This window comes from Phalaenopsis equestris, unplaced genomic scaffold, assembly GCF_001263595.1.
Source record: "Phalaenopsis equestris unplaced genomic scaffold, ASM126359v1 Scaffold000240, whole genome shotgun sequence".
Lineage (NCBI taxonomy): Eukaryota > Viridiplantae > Streptophyta > Magnoliopsida > Asparagales > Orchidaceae > Phalaenopsis > Phalaenopsis equestris.
Genome location: NW_018164682.1, coordinates 2,575,586 through 2,597,609, shown reverse-complemented (window position 1 = coordinate 2,597,609; position 22,024 = coordinate 2,575,586). Strand labels below are relative to the sequence as shown.

General features: G+C 32.1%; 1 protein-coding gene across 1 annotated transcript; it reads right to left on the bottom strand.

Moving 5' to 3' along the window:
* Positions 1-3,571: 3,571 nt before the first annotated feature.
* Positions 3,572-4,109, bottom strand: LOC110024011 (non-specific lipid-transfer protein 2-like). The gene has a single exon (XM_020723723.1). It carries the CDS (start codon positions 4,064-4,066, stop codon positions 3,788-3,790), a length of 279 nt encoding a protein of 92 aa, XP_020579382.1. The 5' UTR covers positions 4,067-4,109; the 3' UTR covers positions 3,572-3,787.
* Positions 4,110-22,024: the final 17,915 nt, after the last annotated feature.

Below are 22,024 nucleotides of genomic sequence, written 5' to 3'. Positions count from 1 at the left end.
ATGCTTCACATTTCGATCCTTTGGGCCTTATTCTTCATAGTTCTCTTTAGTTTATTTAAAAATTTAAAACATAAATGTTTATTAGCATAAATTAGCAATATTCTTTATAAATGAGTGATTAACTATCTAGTCTCAAAGTAATTACCTCTCAAAAAAATACATCCAACAGTACTGTACTGGACCTCCAATTAAGGCTTCATGGGGTGAATGTAAGGACAAATTCTCTATCAAGATAAAAAACTAGGCAAAAATATTCTCTCGAGCTTGCAAAGTGTTGCATGAATGTTTGCTTCTAGTTGGCGTATGACGTCAAGCTTAAAACAAGCTATACATAATTCCCTGAAGAACACACCGATTTTAATCAATGGATTGAGGATTTCGCTCGACAAATAGCTAAATGCAGTTGGCATCATTTTTTTCAGAAAAATATAGTATTCATGATTTTCTTATCAAATATTTTCTCTGCACCCACATTAACACAACGACTCAAATTCAAAGCATGCCCATGCCCACTCGAGAATTTTAGTGATTGAAGCCACTCACAAATTGTTCTTCGTTGGGACAAAGTAAGGGAATATTTTGCCTTGGGCTTAATGAGCTTTCCATCAACTGTTTCTTTGATCTCCAATTCCCGCCTCTTGCTTATCTCTGTTAAATCAAGTCTGGCATTCATGTTGTCTTTAGTTTGTCTGTTAACATCCATCACAATATTGAAGATGTTATCAAATTTTTTTTAATGTACATGACACCAAGATTGTGTCAAATCATGTTATCCTTCCAATAAGGTAGATCCCGAAAAATTGGCTTCTTTGTCCAATTATGAGTGAAACCAAATCTGGGTAGATGGTGTGAAGAAAGATCAGAGCATACAATAATCTTTAGAATGCCACTAACAATCCACTGTATATCTTCCCCAAATATTCTTGTGATTGACGATGATTTCTCAAATTTGTTCCTTCTGAATGCACTCTTGTTCCTTCTGAAGGGATGTTCGACGTCTAAAAATATATAGTGATAGTCAAATCATGAATTATTCTGTCATGTTGAAGCGTAAATGTCTTATCCATATTTGTCAAGTCACTCATCCATCTATGCATTCTCATCTCAACAACACTTAACTTTGTTTTATGGTTCTCTTTTAAAGGCCAAAATCTTGTGCCATAGAGCATTGCAGGTCTCGCTAGATGCATTCCTCCACTTCAACCAACCAACTTAAATTCTACTAATAACATCGCCATCTATATCACAATCACTTTGAATAAGAGACTCGAGATATCTAAAACGTTCACAATTTTTAATGATTTGTTCACCCATTGTTACAAATTTGTCACTAGAGTTACAACAACAACAACAATAATAACAACAAGCCATTATCCTTCTAAGTGGGGTCAGCTACACGAATCATTTTTCTCTATTGCATTCTATTGAGTGTCATAATTTTTATTTAATTCTCATAGATTAAGAATATTTTTTATACAATATGCCCAAGTCTTTCCAAGTCTACTTCTATCTTTCTTAACATAAGTCAAATCTAAAACATCTACTCTCTTAACTGGATCATCAGATGGTCAACATTTAATGTGTCCTAACCATCTAAGATGACTCACTTTAATTTTTTCCACCATTGGAGCTATACCAACCCTATCACATATATATTCATTTCAAATTTTGTCTCTAAGTGCAATTCCACTCAGCCACTTAACATATGGCTTATGAGAGATGTATATATGATTGGAAGTGTGAGTTATAACCACAAGTCATTTTTCTTTCTCCCCGTAAATGCAGGCGAATTAACATCACGCCAAATCACGTAAATCTTTTGTGTTTAATTATTTTTATGTGAATTTTTTAATTTCATCATTGTTGTCGCATTACAGTAAGACCTGAAGGATCTTTTTGTCCTCATGTCGACATTTTGGTCCATCAGGAAAGTGCGTTTTAATTTAGTACATTATTTAGGAAATGTATTTGTTGAGCTCAGATGAGTAGGGGTGTAAACGAACCGAACACGAACGAACAAAGCTTGTGTTCGTGTTCGGTTCGTTTAAATTTTAGTTTGTTTGAAATAAGCTCGTGTTCGTTTCTTAACGAACGAGCCGAACAAGAACCGAACACGAGCTGTTCGCGAACGACGAGCCAGTTTGACATCCCTAATATTAATATATAAAAATAATATTATATATTAATTATATAACTTATATTATATAAATATACAATATCTATATTAGTATATTACTACTATAGTATATTAATATATTATTATTATTATTTTATTATATATTATAATTTATAAAATTTAATGTTTTAAAATATAATAAATTTTTTATATATAATTATTTTATATTATTTTATATTTCAAACAATAACGATTCGAACACGAACGAACGCATCATTGTTCGTGTTTGGTTCGTTTAACTAACCGAACGAAAAAAATTTGTTCACGTTTGTCTCGTTTACTTATCGAACGAATCGAACACGAACTCATTGACAAACCGAACATGAACTATTTGCGAACAACGAGCTTTTTTGACAGCCCTACAGATGAGGGTTAAGTTTTATTTTTCTGACCTCTATATTTATACGAGCCAGCTGTTACCATGAAAAAAATACTGTTGAACCGAGGTTATCTTTTGCTAAACTAAACTTGGGACTAAGAAAATAAAGAACTTACTTCTAAGATGTTAAGGGTTTGTTTGAGTTCAATTTTACTTTTTGACTTTTTTTTTATTTTTTTTCTTTATTTTTAAGAAGTTATTTTTTAATGTATTTTTAACACGCTATTATTTTTTTCTAAAAATAAAAAACACTCAAAATTAAATTTTTGATGATCTGAATACAAAAATAGCCATTTCTTAATCAAATATACCAAATATATTTTATTTCATATCAAAATATAAACAAAAAAAAAGAAAAATAAAAATAAAAAAAATAAAATAGAAGTGATTTCAAATAGCCCGTAATTGTTAATTTTTAAATTTTATTTTATAAGATAATTTGCTACCGTATAATAAAAAACCTTATCATCTCGCGAATCAAAAAATTCCTTACAAATCAATGCAAATTTATTACAACTACAAAATCCTTTTCCTTATACTAAAATTACTTACTAAAATATTGAGCCAAAAATAATTTCTCCTATAACATAAACCAGCTCATTTATGCTAATTTCCTTATACTAAAATTACTATAATATTGCAAATTCATTTACGCTTCGAATTTGATTAAAAAAAAAAAGTATGGGTCGGAATTTTATTGAACTTTGATGTTTGAGAAGGATTAATAAGGCAAAGTACAAAATTGCAAGCGCACCAATGAAAACGCTTAATATCAATCATTTCTCTCCCTCCTTCAATTATTACGTGCGCATACTATATAATAGTTACACGCAGAAACCGTACGGTCGTTCTACTTTATTCTGCGTGGTATTCGTATGCACATGTCAATAATATTGAGATGATATTAAGATAATATTTGAGTGTTAACATCATCTCAATATCATCAATTTATATTTAATTCTCAGCTAAATTTATGCACGCAATACTTTTAAGCAGACGACAAACATAATATTTTCTCCACTAAAAAAATACATAAACATTCAAACTGACATAATAATAATAATAGAGTTTTACTAAAACACAACGACTCTCAGAACCATAATATGTGCTGCGCATGGCATAGCATGCACTTTATTACAGTAATCCTACATAGCAGACGAGTTCGATTCATAGCACTGAAACTCCAAATTAGCCTGATATTAATTTGGATCCAAACTCACATGGAAGAGTGATCAGCAGCTTGGAATAGGCACTTTGCAGTATTTGGCTACTTTGCGGGCATTTGCAGAGTTAATATATGCACTAAGAGCTGGGTTACTCAGGTACTGGCACAGGCAAGGCTGCTGGCCCTTGAGACTGGAGCAGCAGCTGTCGTCCGGCGGAGAGCCGTTTGTGATAGGACCTAAACAAGAGCTTAGCTGAGTTGGGTTGCAAGTTTGAGACATGCCGGTCGGAGCATAGCTCAGCAGAAGAGCGGAGACGAAGCAGAGAAGGATGAGATTTGCCCTCATCTTGTTCTTTAGAAGCTGGTGGTGTGCTGAGAGGCAGCCAAGTTGCGAAATTTATAGCAGAGAGAGGCGTGATTAAGGTGAGTAAAGGTAGAGTTTTTTTTTTTTTTTTAATTTATTTTTAGGGCATTTACATGCATGCCGTTCAATTCCTCTGTATTTACATATGCAACTCTCCTAAAGTTCTTATTTATATTTATACCATCCAATTTCTTCATAAATTATCTTAATATTAAGTTTGGAAAAGTGAAATAGAACTTTCCATTCATAAATAATGTGGCTGATAGGTAAAAATTAAAAGCTAGGTGTTAGATATGTAAATACCTAGAAATTATTATAATAATAATTATTATTTATTTTTAAATTGTTTAGGTCTGAAGTTCACATGGGCGAAATCGCAGCCGTCAGATAGCGTGTCGCGAAGAAAGAGGGAACAAACTGCTTAGAATTGATGGAAAAAGCAGAGAAAAATACAGAAATCAGATGTTCAAGGGGAGTTGTAATGGCATAAGTAAGAAAAAACACGTTGTTGGATAACTATGCCAACAAGGAAAGAACCATGTTGAAACTCTCATCTCTTGGCTTTGTTAGGCCTTCTAGGAAATTTAGTTGTTGGTGAGCTGAAATATTAGGGTTTATTGTTATAGTATTGCATAACTAATATACTTGATGAACAAGTTGAGATCAACTTCATTAATACACTAGTGTTTATTCAAATAACTAAATAAAAAAGTTTGAATATTTTTTTAAGAACTTAGAGCTTAAATGAAGTAAATTTGAATATAGTCCAACTCGCTTGTTAATATTTATGAATCAATTAGTTTGTTCTTGAGGAAGTAACTTATTATATGTTTTAAGATGTATTATTTAAACAAACTTTGATTAATTATAATTTTTTTAATAATATATTATAATTTGATATCTTTGTATACATAAATTTAAAGGATTTTTATTTTTTTAATGAACTAATTTGTTAGTAATTATTTATGTTTGTTGATTTAAAAAAAAACCTATAAGTTATAAATTATTTTATGTACCAGATATTGGCTAGTTAGATATGTTAATTGAAATCTATTCAATTGCTTATATATTTAGATACTTAAAATTATTTATTGATAATTTTATATAAAAAATCAATCACTCTTTTAAATTTTTAACTTGTTTTGTAATTTTATATGAAAAATTAATTATTCATTTGAATTTTTAGCTTTTTAATTAATACAAACAAGCCAAGTACAAATCAAATGTAAACATTAAAAATTTTAAACAATTCAAGTCTAAATTTATTTTTGAAGCTCGTCTCGAGCTCGAAATGATCATGCCAACTCATGATTTGACCAAGGAAAGTGAAAACTATGGCATACTTGACTCGATTACAACCTTAGAATTGCATTATAATATATTACACACAAAAATAAACATAGGTGACATATTTAGATGAACTAATTTATATGAAACAATCGTATGAACATGCATTGAAAATCATAAATTTTGCCTTTCTTAATAATTAGATAATGCTAATATAATGTAAAATATATTAATCATAAAAGATGTCTCTTATGATGATACTTTGAGGAGTCTTTAGGTGTCCAAATTGTCATAAATTGATGATGAATGATCGGCTACATGTTCTAAAAGATGAATTTAGGGTGTTGGAAATTAGTGTTTAATAGTTGATAGATGACAACCAATGATGAACGTCGGTTGTCTAGGGATTTATGATGGTAATTAGCTTCTTTAGATATGAAGGGAAATAAGGCAACTTAAAGCACAATCGTTCGAGTGATGTTAAGTGGTGAATGTGAACACTGGCTTGCATTAATGTTGCTTAATGATGGTGCAAGGTAACGTTAATTATAGGTGTCAAAATCAATTAATATCCAAAATCAGACAATGCATGATGTGTGTATCAATGCATTTCAATGAACAACGATTAAGCTGTGGTGACTCCAACCATCTACATTGGTTGATGACCAAAATTAGGTGTTTGAGATTGTTGGTTGATGGCTGGCTACACTACAGAAATTAAGCAAATTTGCGTCGGACATATCAGACATAAATCAGACGCAAATTCGACGATATTTAAGGGTTATCATCGGATTTGCGTCTGATTTACGTCTAATTTTTTCCGACGTTAATTTGGGGGCCAGTAATGTTATTTCCGACTAATTTGCTTCGGTTTTTGCACTGTCATTGCGTCGACTTTGTTTATATGAAATGCATATATGAAAATATCAGACGATGAATATTACTGTCAGATTACTGTCTAATTTGGGTCAAATAATATTGTACAACGACGAAATCTAATTGTCGATGTAGTGTCGGATTTTGCGTCCGAAAACAGACGCAAATTCGACAAAAACATGTAACATAGAAAAAAATTTAGAATATTATTTACATTTCCACAACCTGCACAACAATACATTCCACATTAAGCATTTCTATATCACAGATTAAATCTCTAAACAATATCATTAATAAAAAGAAAAATAATCACAAATCATCTCAAATAAGAATAGTAAAATTAATCCAAAAAATCTCACAACAAATGTTAAACATAACACTTACAAATAAAAAAAGACATAAAAAAAAAACTACTCATGTCCATCCTCCTCATGCACAAATGTCATTGACTGCTTACAACGACTAACTGCTAAGGTATCCGCCATGCTCGCTATAAAGTCCTTAAGTCTATGTTGGCCTTCTTGCATCTGCTCGTGCAACTGGTGAATCTCTTTGCTCATTGAAGAATCTACTTGACAAGAGCCTCCTGGTCTTGCAGTGAGGAGCTTGGGGAACTAAGAACGGGACCACGTGAGAGCTTGGCCTCAAAGGTTGTGCCCTTCGCTCCAAGGCATAAACCCTCCCCTTCTTCCTCTCTGCCACCTGGGCCCAAAGCTCATACTCGGAGTGCACAGTGGTAGATTAACTACCACTGCTGCTGGCAGAAGTCTGGGTCTGAGAGGCCAAGTTCCTCTTCTGGAGCTGCTCGAACTTCTCCTGCATAATAGAAACCAACGTTCAATTGATAATATCACTCAATCTTATGTATATACAAACCTAACACCTAAACTTCAATATTTTCAGGCATACCACAAATAGATGAAAGTAGTGGTGCAAATAGACTCACATTCTTCTATGCTTTCTGATTAGAGGGATTTCGGTCGTCTCTGCAAGCTCGAAGCGCCGGATGTCGTTACTTTCGCAGCTAGTTTTAATGGTGACTGTATCTCGAAGCTTCATTCGGGAAGGAGATGATTTTGAGCGACATTGAAAAGGACAAGGGATGCGGAGAGGGAAAGGGGAGAGGGGAAGCTCAGGAGGGTTTCATGCAAAAGGGGTGACCAAAGAGGCACGCACGGGATAAGGGAGAGGAGAAATGAAAATTAGTTCAACGATGATTAGTGCATGTTTGCTTCATTTTTTTGGATGCTAATTTGATGCAAAAATCCGTCAGAATGCCAACATAGATTTCACCATTTTTAGAATAATTTGTCCATCAAATTTTTGGATGCACAGTGGATTCAAAATCAGATGCAAATATTAAAAATTATTATTCGTCGCTTAACGGTCACAAATCAAACACTAAGTTTTTCGTCAGAAAATGTTAGGCGCAAATATGAGATGCTAATACGAGGTTCTACTGTAGTGCTATGTGCGATAGTGTTGATGTGCATCAATGTTAATAAGCGAAAAACGTTAGGCAACAATGAGGTCTATGCTAGTATATAGTAGAAATTGGGGATTTCAAATTTAATGTTAGTCAATGACTTGCACTTGATGGTTGTGATAAAGGGGCCGATGATGGCCAATGTTGTGCTAAGATGGAGAATGCTCTAAAATTCATTCCTCCTTAGAGATAGTAGTTGTTCATTTTATACTTCTGATAGAGATACTTAAAACATTAAGTTTGTTTTATCAAATTTCCCAGTCTAAGCGAACAGCTAGCAGTAAGCTCATCACTACAAAATTTTCGATTAGAAGTTCAGAACTTTTTTTTCGATCAATGTGAGCCCTTAAACTCAACATATTATGACTCTACTTCGTTTCCAACCAATTTGTTACACATTATAGCACAAGGACTTTGTAGAGAAATTAGAGCGAAGAAAAATAGTAATCGACACAAATCCAGAAGAAAACACAGAGATTTATGAGGTAAAACAAAGATGCCTACGTCCTCGAGAGCAGTAGCAACTTCCTTTCAATATTCAGAAAATAGTACAAAATACAAGATTCAGAATCTTCCCAAGGGTTACAAACTGGACATACATAACCCTATATTACAATATGAAATTACTTAAATTACCCCTGTACCAAACCGTGGGGTGTTGTCCCCGCACCCCCCAACCCACATAATGAAACTCCCCCGATTGGGCAGATTCTTCCGCTCCACTTCGCTCGTGGGCTTCACTCCGCTCTAACATCTATCCCATTTATAGTATATGAGTCATATCTAACAGACTTTTTCTTAGTGGTTTAGAGCCTAGTTAATGGCACCAAGTAATGTTCCATTAAGAATGATGATTCTTTATTTTATTTCTAATCAATATGTTATACATTTTAAGCACAAATTAAAAACCTTCTCCCCACGTTTAATGGTGACCCACTAAGAGTTCCATTAAGGACACAGTTAAATTCAATATTGCGAGAATTCAAATCATTTTGAGCTGCATTTCAACTCCACAAATATTATTATATCACACAAAGTATTAATGAGCTTTAATTTTCATATGGGAAGAAAGATGGGCAAAGGTGGGGTTGGACGGTGCACGTGCTTTCATGTTGGCCAGGAATATGTTTTTCAATAAACTCATGGACATGAGATGCTTTACGTACAGCAGCTGGCATCATATTTTAATGCGAGCAGAAATAGACTATTACCTGCGACTATTAACAGTTATGACGGGCAGCTGTTGGATCTGGATCTCAACCTATGGTTGACTTGGAGCTACAACCGAACACTGCTAGAAATTTAAAACAAATTAATAAAAGAACGGATTATTATTTTTTTTTTTGGAAGGGAAAGAACGGATTAAATTGAGCCAAATCTCAAGGAACCATAAAATAGTTTGGATTAATCCCTCCACAATTTATATCGATGGGAGTTGGATCTTGTTTTGTTTATTCATGAATTGGACAAAAATCATACCACAAAAGGAAGGATGAAAGGGTTGGATAAGAGAAAATAAAGAGGATTCTCAACGGAGAAGCTCCAAGATTTAGGGTTTGACTTTAAGTGGTGATGTAGTGGGGAGGTATGGGGTGATGGGAATTATAGTGTATGGGAATTGCAGTGTATGTGGTGTAAGATGAATTATAGTGGTGTGTGTTAAATCTGCATGTGGTGTGAGGTGAATCTGTAAGCTATAGAGGGTTTTCCAAAGGCTTTGTGACTCTATGGGAACTCACTTTTAGGGCTCCACCATGTAGGTCTAAACCAACTCAACCAAGTGTTGAGGGTTTGAGACCACCCATGTGAGACTCCTCAAAAGAGTCAAGAGGTGGCAAGAATTTCTAAGTGAGGTAGGTTCCATCACTAGTCTTCTAGGATAATTAATAGAGAAAACATTATAGCTAGATTCTATGCTCTAAGAGAAAACTAGACCTCACCAAAAATGATGTCTACAGTTGTAAACTAACTTGGGAAGTTATTCTTGATCTTCTTATTTGTGTCATCTTATTCAACTAAATTTGACGAATCCGCTAATAAACTATTCACACATTCAAATATCATTTAAATATCTAATCATGACATTTTCCAGATATATGAGTGAAAATATATAATAAAAATTTGCTTCTCAATAAAAGGTTGTACTTCATCGCAATTGAGAAGTACATAAAGTGTCGCTGCTTGAAATTCCTGATCATTAGAGGAACGTGATATGCACGTCCTCGATGCTACACCTAACTACTAGAAAACAGAGAGGGTATGGTGGCATCAAACCCATTGTTTCTTTCATGGATTCTCCTTCCCCGAAATAGTATAAGCAGATTGTCGTTGTCTCATGCAGTAAATATGTTTCACATATCGATCCTTTGGGCCTTATTTTTCACAGTTCTCTTCAGTTTATTCAAAAATCTAAAAAATAAACATTTCTTAGCATAAATTAGCAATATTCTTTAGAAATGAGTGATTAAATATTTAGTCTCAAAGTAATTACCTCTCAAATAGAAACATCTAACAGTACTGTAATGGACCTATAATTAATGCTTCGTAAGGTCAATGTACGGGTAGATTCTCTATAAAGTCAAAAAACTATGCGGAAATATTCTCTTGAGCTTGCAAATTGTTGCATGAATGTTTGCTTCTAGCTGGTGTATATTGTCAAGCTTAAAACGAGTTATACATAGTTCCCTGAGGAACACGCTGATTTTAATCAATGGATTAAGGATTTCGCTCAATAAATAGCTAAATGCAGTTGACATCAAATTTTGTAAAAAAATATGGTATTCGTGACTTTTTTTTTCCAAATATTTTCTCTACACCCACATCAATAGAACGACTCAAATTCGAAGCATGCACACTCGAGAATTTTAGTGATTGAAGCCACTCACAAATTGTTCTTCGTTGGAAGAAAAGGAATATTTTGTCTTGGCCTTAATGAGATTGTCATCAACAGTTTCTTGGATCGCTAATTCCCGCTTATTGCATATCTTCGTCAAATCAAGTCTGGCATTCATGTTGTCCTTAGTTTGTTTATTAACATCTATCACAATATTGAAGATGCTATCAAATAATTTTTTTTCTAAGTACATGACATCCAGATTGCGCCTGATCATGCTATCCTTCCAATAAGACAGATTCCAAAAAAATTAACTTCTTTGTCCAATTATGAGTGACACCAAATTTGGGATGATGTGAAAAAGATCAGGGCATACAGTAATCTTTATAATGTCACAAGCAATCCACTATATATCTTCCTTAAATATTTTTGTGATTGGTGATAATTTCTCAAATTTGTTCCTCCTGAATGCACTCCTATTCCTCCTGAAGGGATGTTCGACTTCTAGAAATATACAATGACATTCAAATCATGACTTATTCTTGTCATGTTGAAGCGTAAATGCCTTATCCATATGTGTCAAGCCACTCATCCGTCTATGCATTCTCATCTTAGCAACACTTAACTTTGTTTTATGCTTCTCTTTTGAAGGCTAACATCTTGTGTCATAGAACATTGCAGGTCTCACCAGATGCATTCCTTAGCAACCAACTTACATTCTACTAATAACATCCCCGTCTATATCACCATCATTTTGAACAAGAGACTTAAGGTATCTAAAACGTTCACACTTTTTAATCATTTGATCACCCATAGTTACAAATCTATCACTAGAGTTACAACAACAACAATAACAACAACAAGCATTGTCCCTCTAAGTGGGGTCAGCTACATGAATCCTTTTTCTCTACTGCATTTTATTGAGTGTCAAATTTTCATTTAATTCTAATGGATTAAAAATATTTTTTATACAATATGCCCAACAAGTCTTTATAAGTCTTTATAAGTCTACCTCTACCTTTCTTAACATAAGCCGAATCTAAAACATCTACTCTCCTAACCGGATCATCAGATGGTCAACGTTTAATGTGTTCTAACCATCTAAGATGACTCTCTCTAATTGTCCACCATTGGAGCTATGACAACCCTATCACAAATATATTAATTTGCATTTTGTCTCTAAGTGTAAAGCCACTAGTGTAAAGCCACTCATCCACTCATCCACTTAAGCATTCTCATATCGGCAACACTTAACTTAGTTTTCATGCCTCACTTTTAAAGGCCAACACTCAATACTATAGAGCATTGTAGGTCACACCACCATCTTATAAAATATTTCTTTCAGTCTAAGCAGTACTTTTTGATCACACAATAGGGCCGAAGCATTCCTCCACTAAAACCAACCAAATTGAATTATATTAATGGAATCCCCATCTATATCACCATCACTTTAAACAATATATATGAGATATCTAAAACATTCATACCTTTTAACAATTTGATCACCCATAGTTACAACTCCACCATAGAGCATTGCCACTCAAGCTACTACTACTAAAATTACATTTAATGTATTCAATTCTAGATCTACTCAAACGAAGGCCTTTAGAATCTAATGTCGACCTTTTTCCTAAACTCTTTCGTTAGTCTTACAAGAAGGATATCACAAGCAAAAAAGCATACACCAAGATACATCCTCCTGTAAATGTCCAGTAATAGCATCTATTACTAAAGTAAAAGGATATAATCTTAAAGTTGTTCTTTGATGTAATCCAACTGAAATAGGAAAATATTTGCTCAGTCCTCCTTCGTTGCTAAACCCCAAACCCTAAATGTTTTTTCTAGTTGCTAAAACCTAAACTCTAAATGTATTCCATATAAGAAATGAAAATAAAAAGGGAAATTTGCATACATTCCATTCAATTCTTAACTATTCACAAATCTAACACGTAAACTTCAATTTCTAGCATTCATACCTATGAGCCGCGAGCTATCAGAGGCGGAGCATCGACGGGAGAACAAAAAAAAGGGATTGACAGCCGGTAGCTGGAGCAGTGGGATCACCAGAGCTGGGGTTGCTGGAGCTGGAGAGTCGTCATAAGATGAGAGGATTAGGGCACCGAGGGAGGGAGACTGAGATGGGGAGGATTAGGGCAAGACTGGGAGTGACTCAATTTTGGCGGTATAAAGGATTAGTTTCGACAACTTAGTAACGACTTAAAAGCCATCAGTAATTAACATTATAACCAATAAAAATTTTCATTGCTTATTAAAATACCTCGTCGGTTAACACTCCGCTAAATTGTAGGTTCATAAATCACCAAAAAAATATTGTCGACGGTTAATGTTTATTTATAACTGACGTTAAAATGCAACGATAATAATAAAAACCGTCGAAAAAATATTACTGTTGATAAGCGACATCATGTCATGTGGTTATACCTTCAGAAATAACCCCACACATAAATCGTCGCCAAACTGCAAGAAAGAAAAGATCATTTTTTTCTGACGTCAATTTCAGCCGTCATTTTTTCTGTTGGCTTTAGCACTTTTTCCTGCAGTGCAGCTCTCCCCACTATTATTTTTATTTACAAGTTGAGAATATAATTTGAGCCTTACAAGGAAAACAAAATAATGAGATACATGTGTAAAAAAATGAAATGATATATATTGGTTACGTTTGCTAGGGCTATAATCAAGCTAAGTATATCATAGATTGGACATGACTTGGTACAATTATAAGTTGTTTATATTTTGATTGAGCCTGTGTTGAGCTTTCACATGTTGTTCAAGTTTGACTTGTTTAAATTTTTTAATACTTCAAATTTATTTGCGTATAGTTTTGACAAATAAAACTCAACTATAAGTGATTGTGTAACTCCCAACTCTCCCCTTGATGATTTTTATTTACAAGTTTGACAATATAATTTGAGCCTTACAAGGAAAAACTACATAATTAGATAGATGTGTAGAAAAATAAAAGATGAGATCTATTGGTTATTCATTGTTAGGGCTGTAATTAAGCCGTGCACATCATAGATTGTACTTGACTTGATTTAATTATAAGTTTTTCTTGTCTGACTTGAGCTTGCGTTGAGCTTTCGCATGTTGTTAAAATTTAAGTCGTTTAAATTTTTTAATACTTGAATTTGATTTGTTTATGACAAATGAACGAGTATTTAAATGAGCTAAAAATTCAAACGAGTATCTAAATTTTCATATAAAAATTTAAATAAATAATTTTAGAAATTAAAATAAATTAATAATTCAACAAATCATATAAGAAAATGAACTAACCCACATAATATCATCTAGTGTCTATAATACATGTATTCTCACAAGAATGAATCCTAAGATGGAGAAGAAACATGTAAACAAGAGCAAAAACATCTGAAGGAACTTGTATTATCAAAAAACTCACAATGCGAAATATTTCATTAATTGATATAAAAATATATTAATATTAAATATATAATTAAATACATTCTAGCTAATCAAATTCTATTTAAATAATATATCATACATGATATAAGCTATCATCAAGCTTAATATCGAATGTTTAACAAGTCAATTGTTTAACAACAAATGAGTTTGTTCACAGGCATAAATGAACAATTTTGACTAGCTTCATGTTTAGTTTAATTAATCAACAAGCTTTTAAAAAAGTTCAAGAATATTTATTTAAAAATTTAAACAAACATGTTGAAATCTTAATCAAGTCAAGTTCAACTTATTCATTGAGTGGATTGGATCATTTACAACTCTACTCACTGTAAAATATATGAATGCAAAGCATGAAAACTAGAACAAACAATTGATTGGTTTGTTGGTTAAGGGGAAGTTGCTAATTCTTTTTGTAGAAGTCACTGAGTAGCTTTTGGTTTGGGCTACTTTACCAGAGCTCTATCGGTCTAGCGAGTTCCATGATAGCTTGGCAAGTTCTCTACAAGTTTGGTGTTTGACTTTTTCTTGAGCCTAATCAATGAGTTTACCACAATCCTATCTAGCAATTTCTCAATCTTGGCTAATGAGTCTACCTCAAAGCTAGCTGGCTAGTTTACATGGTCCTTTGTTGGAGAAGCTCATCTTAAATTTACCAGGCAAGTGCACTCTAAGGATATCTCTTATGTATATTTAGTTCTCCAATTCTTTGATATCTTTAAAAGGTGACTTTGAAAAGGGAATAGTAGTAACAACATTTTTTTTTGGTCCAATGAAAAGGAGAAACAATTGCTTAACACATTGCTTTGAAAATTGTTTTCCTTTTGTCAAATTTTTTGTTTGTCTTCCTCTAAAGGACAAGTTAGTATAAAAATGTATATTTAATATGCACAAAAAAGTAGATATTTACTAGTTAGAAGCTAATTAAAATCTATCCAATTGTTTATTTATTTAGATTCATAAGATTATTTGTTAATAATTTTATATAAAAAAATCAAAAAATTATTTAAATTTTTAACTTGTTTACTAATTTTATATGAAAAATTATGTATAAATCAAATTTTTAGATTTCTATAAAAAAATTAAGTACTCATTTGAATTTTTAATTAATATAACCAAGCCAACTATAAATCGAATGTGAACATTAAAAATTTTAGGTAAGCCAAGTATAAACCTATTGCTGAAGCTTGTCCCAAGCACAAAATGATTGTGAGTTATGTGACCAACTTATGATGCAGCCAAGCCAAGTCCAAACCATGGCATACTTGACTCGACTCATCTCAAATAAAACCCTAGTATTGCATTAAAATATTTTACATGTGAAAAAAAAAATTTAGGTGACATGTAGACCAAGTAGATATGATTATTTGAAAAAAAATTGAAAAGGGAAAAACTATGACTAATTTAGATGAAACAATTGCATGAACTTGCATTGAATATTGTAAATAAGACCTTTCTTAATTTACAACAAGATAAATGCTAATGAAATATAAATTATATAAATTATAAAAAATGTCTCTTATGATGGTACTAAGAGGAGTCTTTAGGTGCCGATATCAACATAAAATGATGATGAACGATGGGCTACATGATCTGCAAGATGAATTTAGGTTGTTAGAAATTAATAATTAATAGTTGGTAGATGATAACTAATGATGAATATCGGATGCCTTGGGATTCTTTAGATATGAGGGGAGATTAGGCAACTTAAAACACAAGCTTTGAGTGATGTTAAGTGATGAATGTTGAACAATGGCTAGCATTAATGTTGCTTAATGATGGTGCAAGGTAATGTAAATTATATGTATCAAAACCAGTTAATAGCCAACATCTAACAATGGATGATGTGTGTATCAATGCATGTCAATGAACTAAAGTCCAGCGGTGGTGACAAAAACCATCTACATTGGTTGATGACCAAAATTAAGTGTTAGCGATTGTTTTTTGATGGTCGGCCATGAGCAATAGTGTTTTATGTGCATCAATGTTAATAGATGAATAACATTAGGCAACAATGAGGTGTATGTTGGTTTACAGTAGACATTGGGAATTTCAAGTTTAATGTTAGTTAATGACCAATATCTGATAGTTGTGATTGTGCTATGGTGGACAATGCTATAAAATTCATCCCGCCTAAAAGTCCTTCCCTAAATCTGGTAGTTAATCATTTTATACTTCCGATAGAGATATTCTGAAATATGAAGCTTGTTTTATCAAATTTTTCAGTCTAAGCAAACTTCTAGCAATAAAATCACCACTCTAAACTATTCGATTAGAACTTTTTTTCGAAATGTTGGCGCTCAAACTCAACATATTTTAAATCTTTATTTTATTTTCGACCAATATGTTACACATTACAGCATAAGGGCTCTCTCCCAGTGGTTAAGAGCCTATTTAAGGGCGCCACTTAGTGTTCCATTAAGGATGACAGTTTAGGATGTTTACTTTATTTCCAGCCCCACCGAGTTCTCCATCAAGGACACAAAGTTAAATTCAATATTGCAAGAATTCATATCATTTGATCTGAATATTCAACTCTACCAATATTATTCTATCGCACAAAATATTAATGAGCTTTAATACACTTATGGGAAGGAGGATGGGCAGAGGTGGGGATGGAATGGGACGCGTGCTTTCTTGAATTAATGTCTGATGGAGAAAATCACATGTCAAACTTATCATCTTGCCAGGTGTTGGCCGCCTTAATGATCTACCTAATAAATAGACCACATATTAAATACACATGCCTATTCATTAAATGCAGATTATACAATAGATATAAATGTACCGAAAGAGAGATCAAAAAATTACTTTGATCTGTAAAATAGAAATAGCCATATATATATATATATATAGATATGTATATTTGCGTAGTATCTCAATATATATATATATATATATATATATATATATATATATAGATTAAAGAAAAGTCATTAAAATAAAAAGTTTAGATATTTGGAAAAAATAAGAGTAATAAAAAGATAATTTTTATAAAGGAAGATATAAAATTTGATGGAGGGGATATTGGGGTGTTTACATACATATCACACAATTCTTATATATTTATATTTCTATCACTTGAATTCTCATATTTATATACATAATGTAAATGTAAAAATATTGACGTCTGATATATAAATATATAAGAATTATATGCGAATTTTTAAAAATATAATATCTTGCACGCCTGTCCACAATTGGAAGTCAATTAAAGACTAAAAATAAGGTTGAGATGGAAAATGTTTTTTCAATAAACTCACACGGGCATGAGATGCCTTTAAGTACAGCAGCTGGCAAACAACTTCTAATGCGAGAAGAAACAGACTATTTCCTGCGAATAGTAACAGTTATGAAGGGCTGCTGGTGGATCTGGATCTCAACCTATGTTTGACTAAGAGCTAGAACCGAACTCTGCTAGAAATTTTAAACAAATTAATGAAAGAACGGATTAAATTGAGCCAAATCTCAAGCAATCATATGGCAGAGTTTATAAAATCTCAGACTCATATTATCTCTTTAAATTGTCTTCAAAATGTATGGATTAAGTTGTAAAAGAAGTCTTTAAACTCATTGTAGATATCTTAAAGAAGATGTTTCAGACTTCTTTTGCATATTTTGGGTGGTTGTTCTTATTTTAGGGAAGAGTATTTTAAATAGTCATAAAGTTTAAGAAGGTTAAAGAACAAAGTTTTAGTGTATTAATGCTTGGTAACAATCTTATTTTATAAAAAACAAAAAAAAACTATCATTAATTATATAGAAATTAATAAAGCCCCCGCCAAGTTTGATGACAAAGTCATTAACAACATGTGATTTAAGTCTGGGCTCGAAGAAAGAATTCGTTTATACAAAAAAAACTTTTGTTCGTTAAATGAATTACAAATAGAATATTGAAAACCAATCAATTTAAATTATTTTTTTCTGGTTTCATTCTACTTTCAAATTATCTTAAAGGATGACATCTTTTATGTAGTTGGATACAGAGAAAATTTCAATGGAAAGTCAATTGTCAAATTTTTGGATCTTAGTGAAGTTAGGATCAAATTTGCTTGAAAGAGAACTAAATTAATTTTAAAGTTGGACCCTGTCCACCAGATGAATAGATGAAATATTTTAGTTTTAAAGATTTTTTTTTTTAGTTTTAGTTTGAAGTTTTGAGTTTGATTTTAGATTTGTTTTCAAAGAGTTTTAGATTTAAAGAATAATGTTGACAATGGACTAGTAAAGAATAGGGTCGTCAAACAATTAACTCAGAAGCCCATAACCTAAACTAAGGCGTAGAACCACCAATAATGAGGTCCAACAAATAAGATCTTAAAACCTACTCATTATGCATGATTTTAATGAGAGATTGAGGACACATAGTTAGGGTTGTAGGGTGGGACTCAGAATCCAATGATGTTTGGTGGACCGATTTTATGGTGTTATGAATGGAAAGTCCTATGGAAAGATTGGTAGTCTAAGTTTATAAGAAGTATAGAGGCACTAATGATAGATAACAATATAAGTCAATATTTAAGATGGAAAGAAAAACTTTCACAAGCAAAGTTGACAGAAAATCTTTGGTGAAGTTTTTTTATTAAGAGTATCAATCACAGATCTCAAAAAATCTCTATCTAAATAATCAAATATGTTTTACATTTAAAGAATAATATACTACATCAAAGGGAATAATTATTACATTGAAATGGATCTAATCATTCGGATGATGAAAATCGTTAAGATTTATGGGTCGCGTGAACGAAAGATTTCCCCCTACCTTATGTGTGTAAGGTAGGGTTTATTTTACTTTGGAGTCTGATATTCTTATAAAGGCAAGTCTTCATAATGAATTACATCTTTGGAATTGTGAAGTCCAGAAAAAAAAAAACTCTTGATTAAATATTGACTTACATTTTTCTAAATTCACTCCTTACAAAGATTATGATTCTGAGAGGGCAGAACTTACAACCATAAGAGCTTGTGTAGCTTGATTATCTTATATTTGATTTTTAAAACAAAAGTGTTCCTAATTTTAAATCATCATAAATTTTTCAAAAGAATTTTGCACGCTTCTTAGAAAAAGTGAGTGAATATTTAATTTTAATCTGCGCAGCATTCTCAGACCATTGAAATTTAAATATTACTTAGTTTGGTGGAGCACATGCGAGTGATCAATTTCATATATTTAGAAGGTTTAGATATATAGGCACACCTTTGCAATTGATTTGCATGCTTCTTAGACGTATTTCAAAATAGCTTCATATTTGTGCGTGTTTCATTCTCAATACTATCAAATTTAATCGTGCCCATGCAGACTAACATGCTGATTTACACACATCTTGATGTATATGCAATTTTTTTGAAGCCATCTTTTGAAATTGAGAATATCTTAAAATGCAAATGCACTATTTGAACTTATCCCAAATTTCTTAATTGCACAAGTATCATGTTATTAAGATTTGTGTGCATATCTTGAAAGCATTTGAACTACTATTTTCATGAATTTTAAAAGTATTCACACAAATTTTAATGCATTTTTTTAGCTTGACTATAACCTTGCAATTTATCAAAGTTTTAAAAATATTTAGAAAAAATGAAACCCTATATGAATATTAAAATCATTGGATCATGTGCAGAATTTCTTTTTTTGTACTTTTTAAAAAGAACCAGCTTCTGTTCGCTAACAAATTAGAATTAAGAATCTGATGGCAATAATTGGAATGTTAAGCCTATGATATCAAAATTGGTTGAATTCCTAACCATTTCGTAAGATTTAGTCTATTATAAATGAAAGACTGTATATTCTCTAAGTGTACTTGATTTTCTATTTTAAATGAAATGTTGCATAACTTCTAAGTGAACTTGCATATGCTTTAATCGCTCTTAACGCCAGTGACTCTTTAGCGAGCCATCAAATTGCTTTACGTCCACATGATTCAATTTTAAATTATTTTTCAAATTTAAAATTTCACATTTCAATCATTTTTTAAGCCTAAGAGTCTAAGTGTTAATTACTTTTCAAGTTTAAAAATCCCAAATTTGATTATTTTAAGGCCCTAAGAGCTTAAATTTTGATTACTTTTTCAAATTTAGAAAGTTCAAATATGATCATTTTAAAACCCTAAGAGCCTAAATTTTGATGACCTTTTGAAGTTTAAAAAAGTTCAAATTTGAAATATTTTATTAAGTTTAAAAGATTAAATTTTTTTAGTCAATTTACAATTTTAAATAGTTAAAAAAATTAAGTTATTTGTAAGTTCAATTCACTAGAAATTTCGACAACCTCTCGACTTCTACACTGTTAGTAGGCATAAGACAGAATGTCAGTCTACCCAATTGCTAATAAAACACAATAGTTGATGTCATTGGGGGGCAAAACAAAATATTATATCCTATGGTCTATAAGATACTTGAGCTTCCTCAAATGGATATTTTTGAAAAAGACTCTTTCGTCCCATTTTGTTATACCTTTGCATGCCAAAAAAATTAAAATATGACTCATATTTTCTGATTTTCTTTTTCTAATACAATATGAAATATAAAACACAAATAATAAAATGGGGAATGAAAGGATTGACTAGGGTTTTGGGCTCGAGTGCGTCTGGTTGAGTCTTTTAAGGCTGGGAGGAAGTGCGAAGAGAATCGGCCTGGAAGATTTCGATCAAGGAAGAAACACATACAGTTTTTGGGTCACGCAAACAAAGAAGAACACGATCTCTGTGATTCGAACAAGAAGAAAGGTGGGCTTTGGTTAGGGTTGGGTAACAGGGAAATTGGGAATTTCAGCGTCTTCGTGTACAATAATCTCATTTGTTAACTTCTCAATTGCCTCTAGCCGCGATTGTATCATAACTTAATTGTACAAACAGAGAAAGGAGAGGCTCATAGCTAGGGCATATGCGAGGTTTCAGGTAGGGCTCGATCTAAGCACTCGAACAAAGAAGAATTGAAGGTGCGACTGGCATATGTATGGCTGCATGTTCATTAAATAACTCATGTTACATTCTTTCATTAAGTAAAACAAATTAACTAGACTAAGATATTTTCTTTAAACTATTTGTATGTAGGGTTGTCACTCGTGTTCGGCTCGTTAAGAAGCTCGTGTTCGGCTCGTTCGCTAAGTTAACGATCCGAAGCGGAACACGAACAACACGAATAAATATTTGTACGTTTGCATTCAGCTCGTTTTGGCTCGAAATACTACTAATTAATTAAATTTTTGTAGTATTTTTAAAAAGTTTAATTAACTACAAGACTATAAAGATTTATAATCAATTAAAAGTATTAATTAAGAAAATAGAATAAAAAATATTAAATTAAATTCAAATGATGTCTTAAATCTTTTCCCAATCTTTAATATCTTATGACTACGTGATTAGGGTTTTCATAACGACTCTTTGTTCGTGAACGGCTCGTGTTCAGCTCGCTAAGCAAACGAGCCGAACACGAACACACTTTTTGAGCTTGAAATATAAACGAGCCGAACACGAGTTGAGCCTGGGCTCGCTCGTGTTGGCTCAACTAGTGTTCGGCTTGTTTAAACCCCCATTTGTATGTCTTCAGTGTTAAACACAAAGAACTAAACATTTTATTACAATGGCATACAAAAGGTTATATACTTGGAAAAATTTCTACATGATATAATAATATATTAAGGAAAAACTTGACTTAATCTATTGCAAAAGACAGCAATATCTAAGACCTTTCTGTCTTCAGCGAATTTCATGTCTTGTAGATTGATCTGAAAATCATCTGTAAAATTTTTTTATGAGTTACAAAGCTCAGTAGGACTTGCATGATATTACACCAAAAATAATTAAGCACTAATCATGACTGCATCTTCTCATTGATATCTATATACATGCTCATACTTATTAAAAAATAAAAATTTTTCGTACATAAAATTCTTATTTGTGCATTTGTAACAAACCATATAAAAAAGTTTATCAAAATTTCTAGTTCGGAGTACAAGCCCCAACATGATCAACACAAGTTTATCCAAAGAACAATTTTAATTTCAAAATTATATATA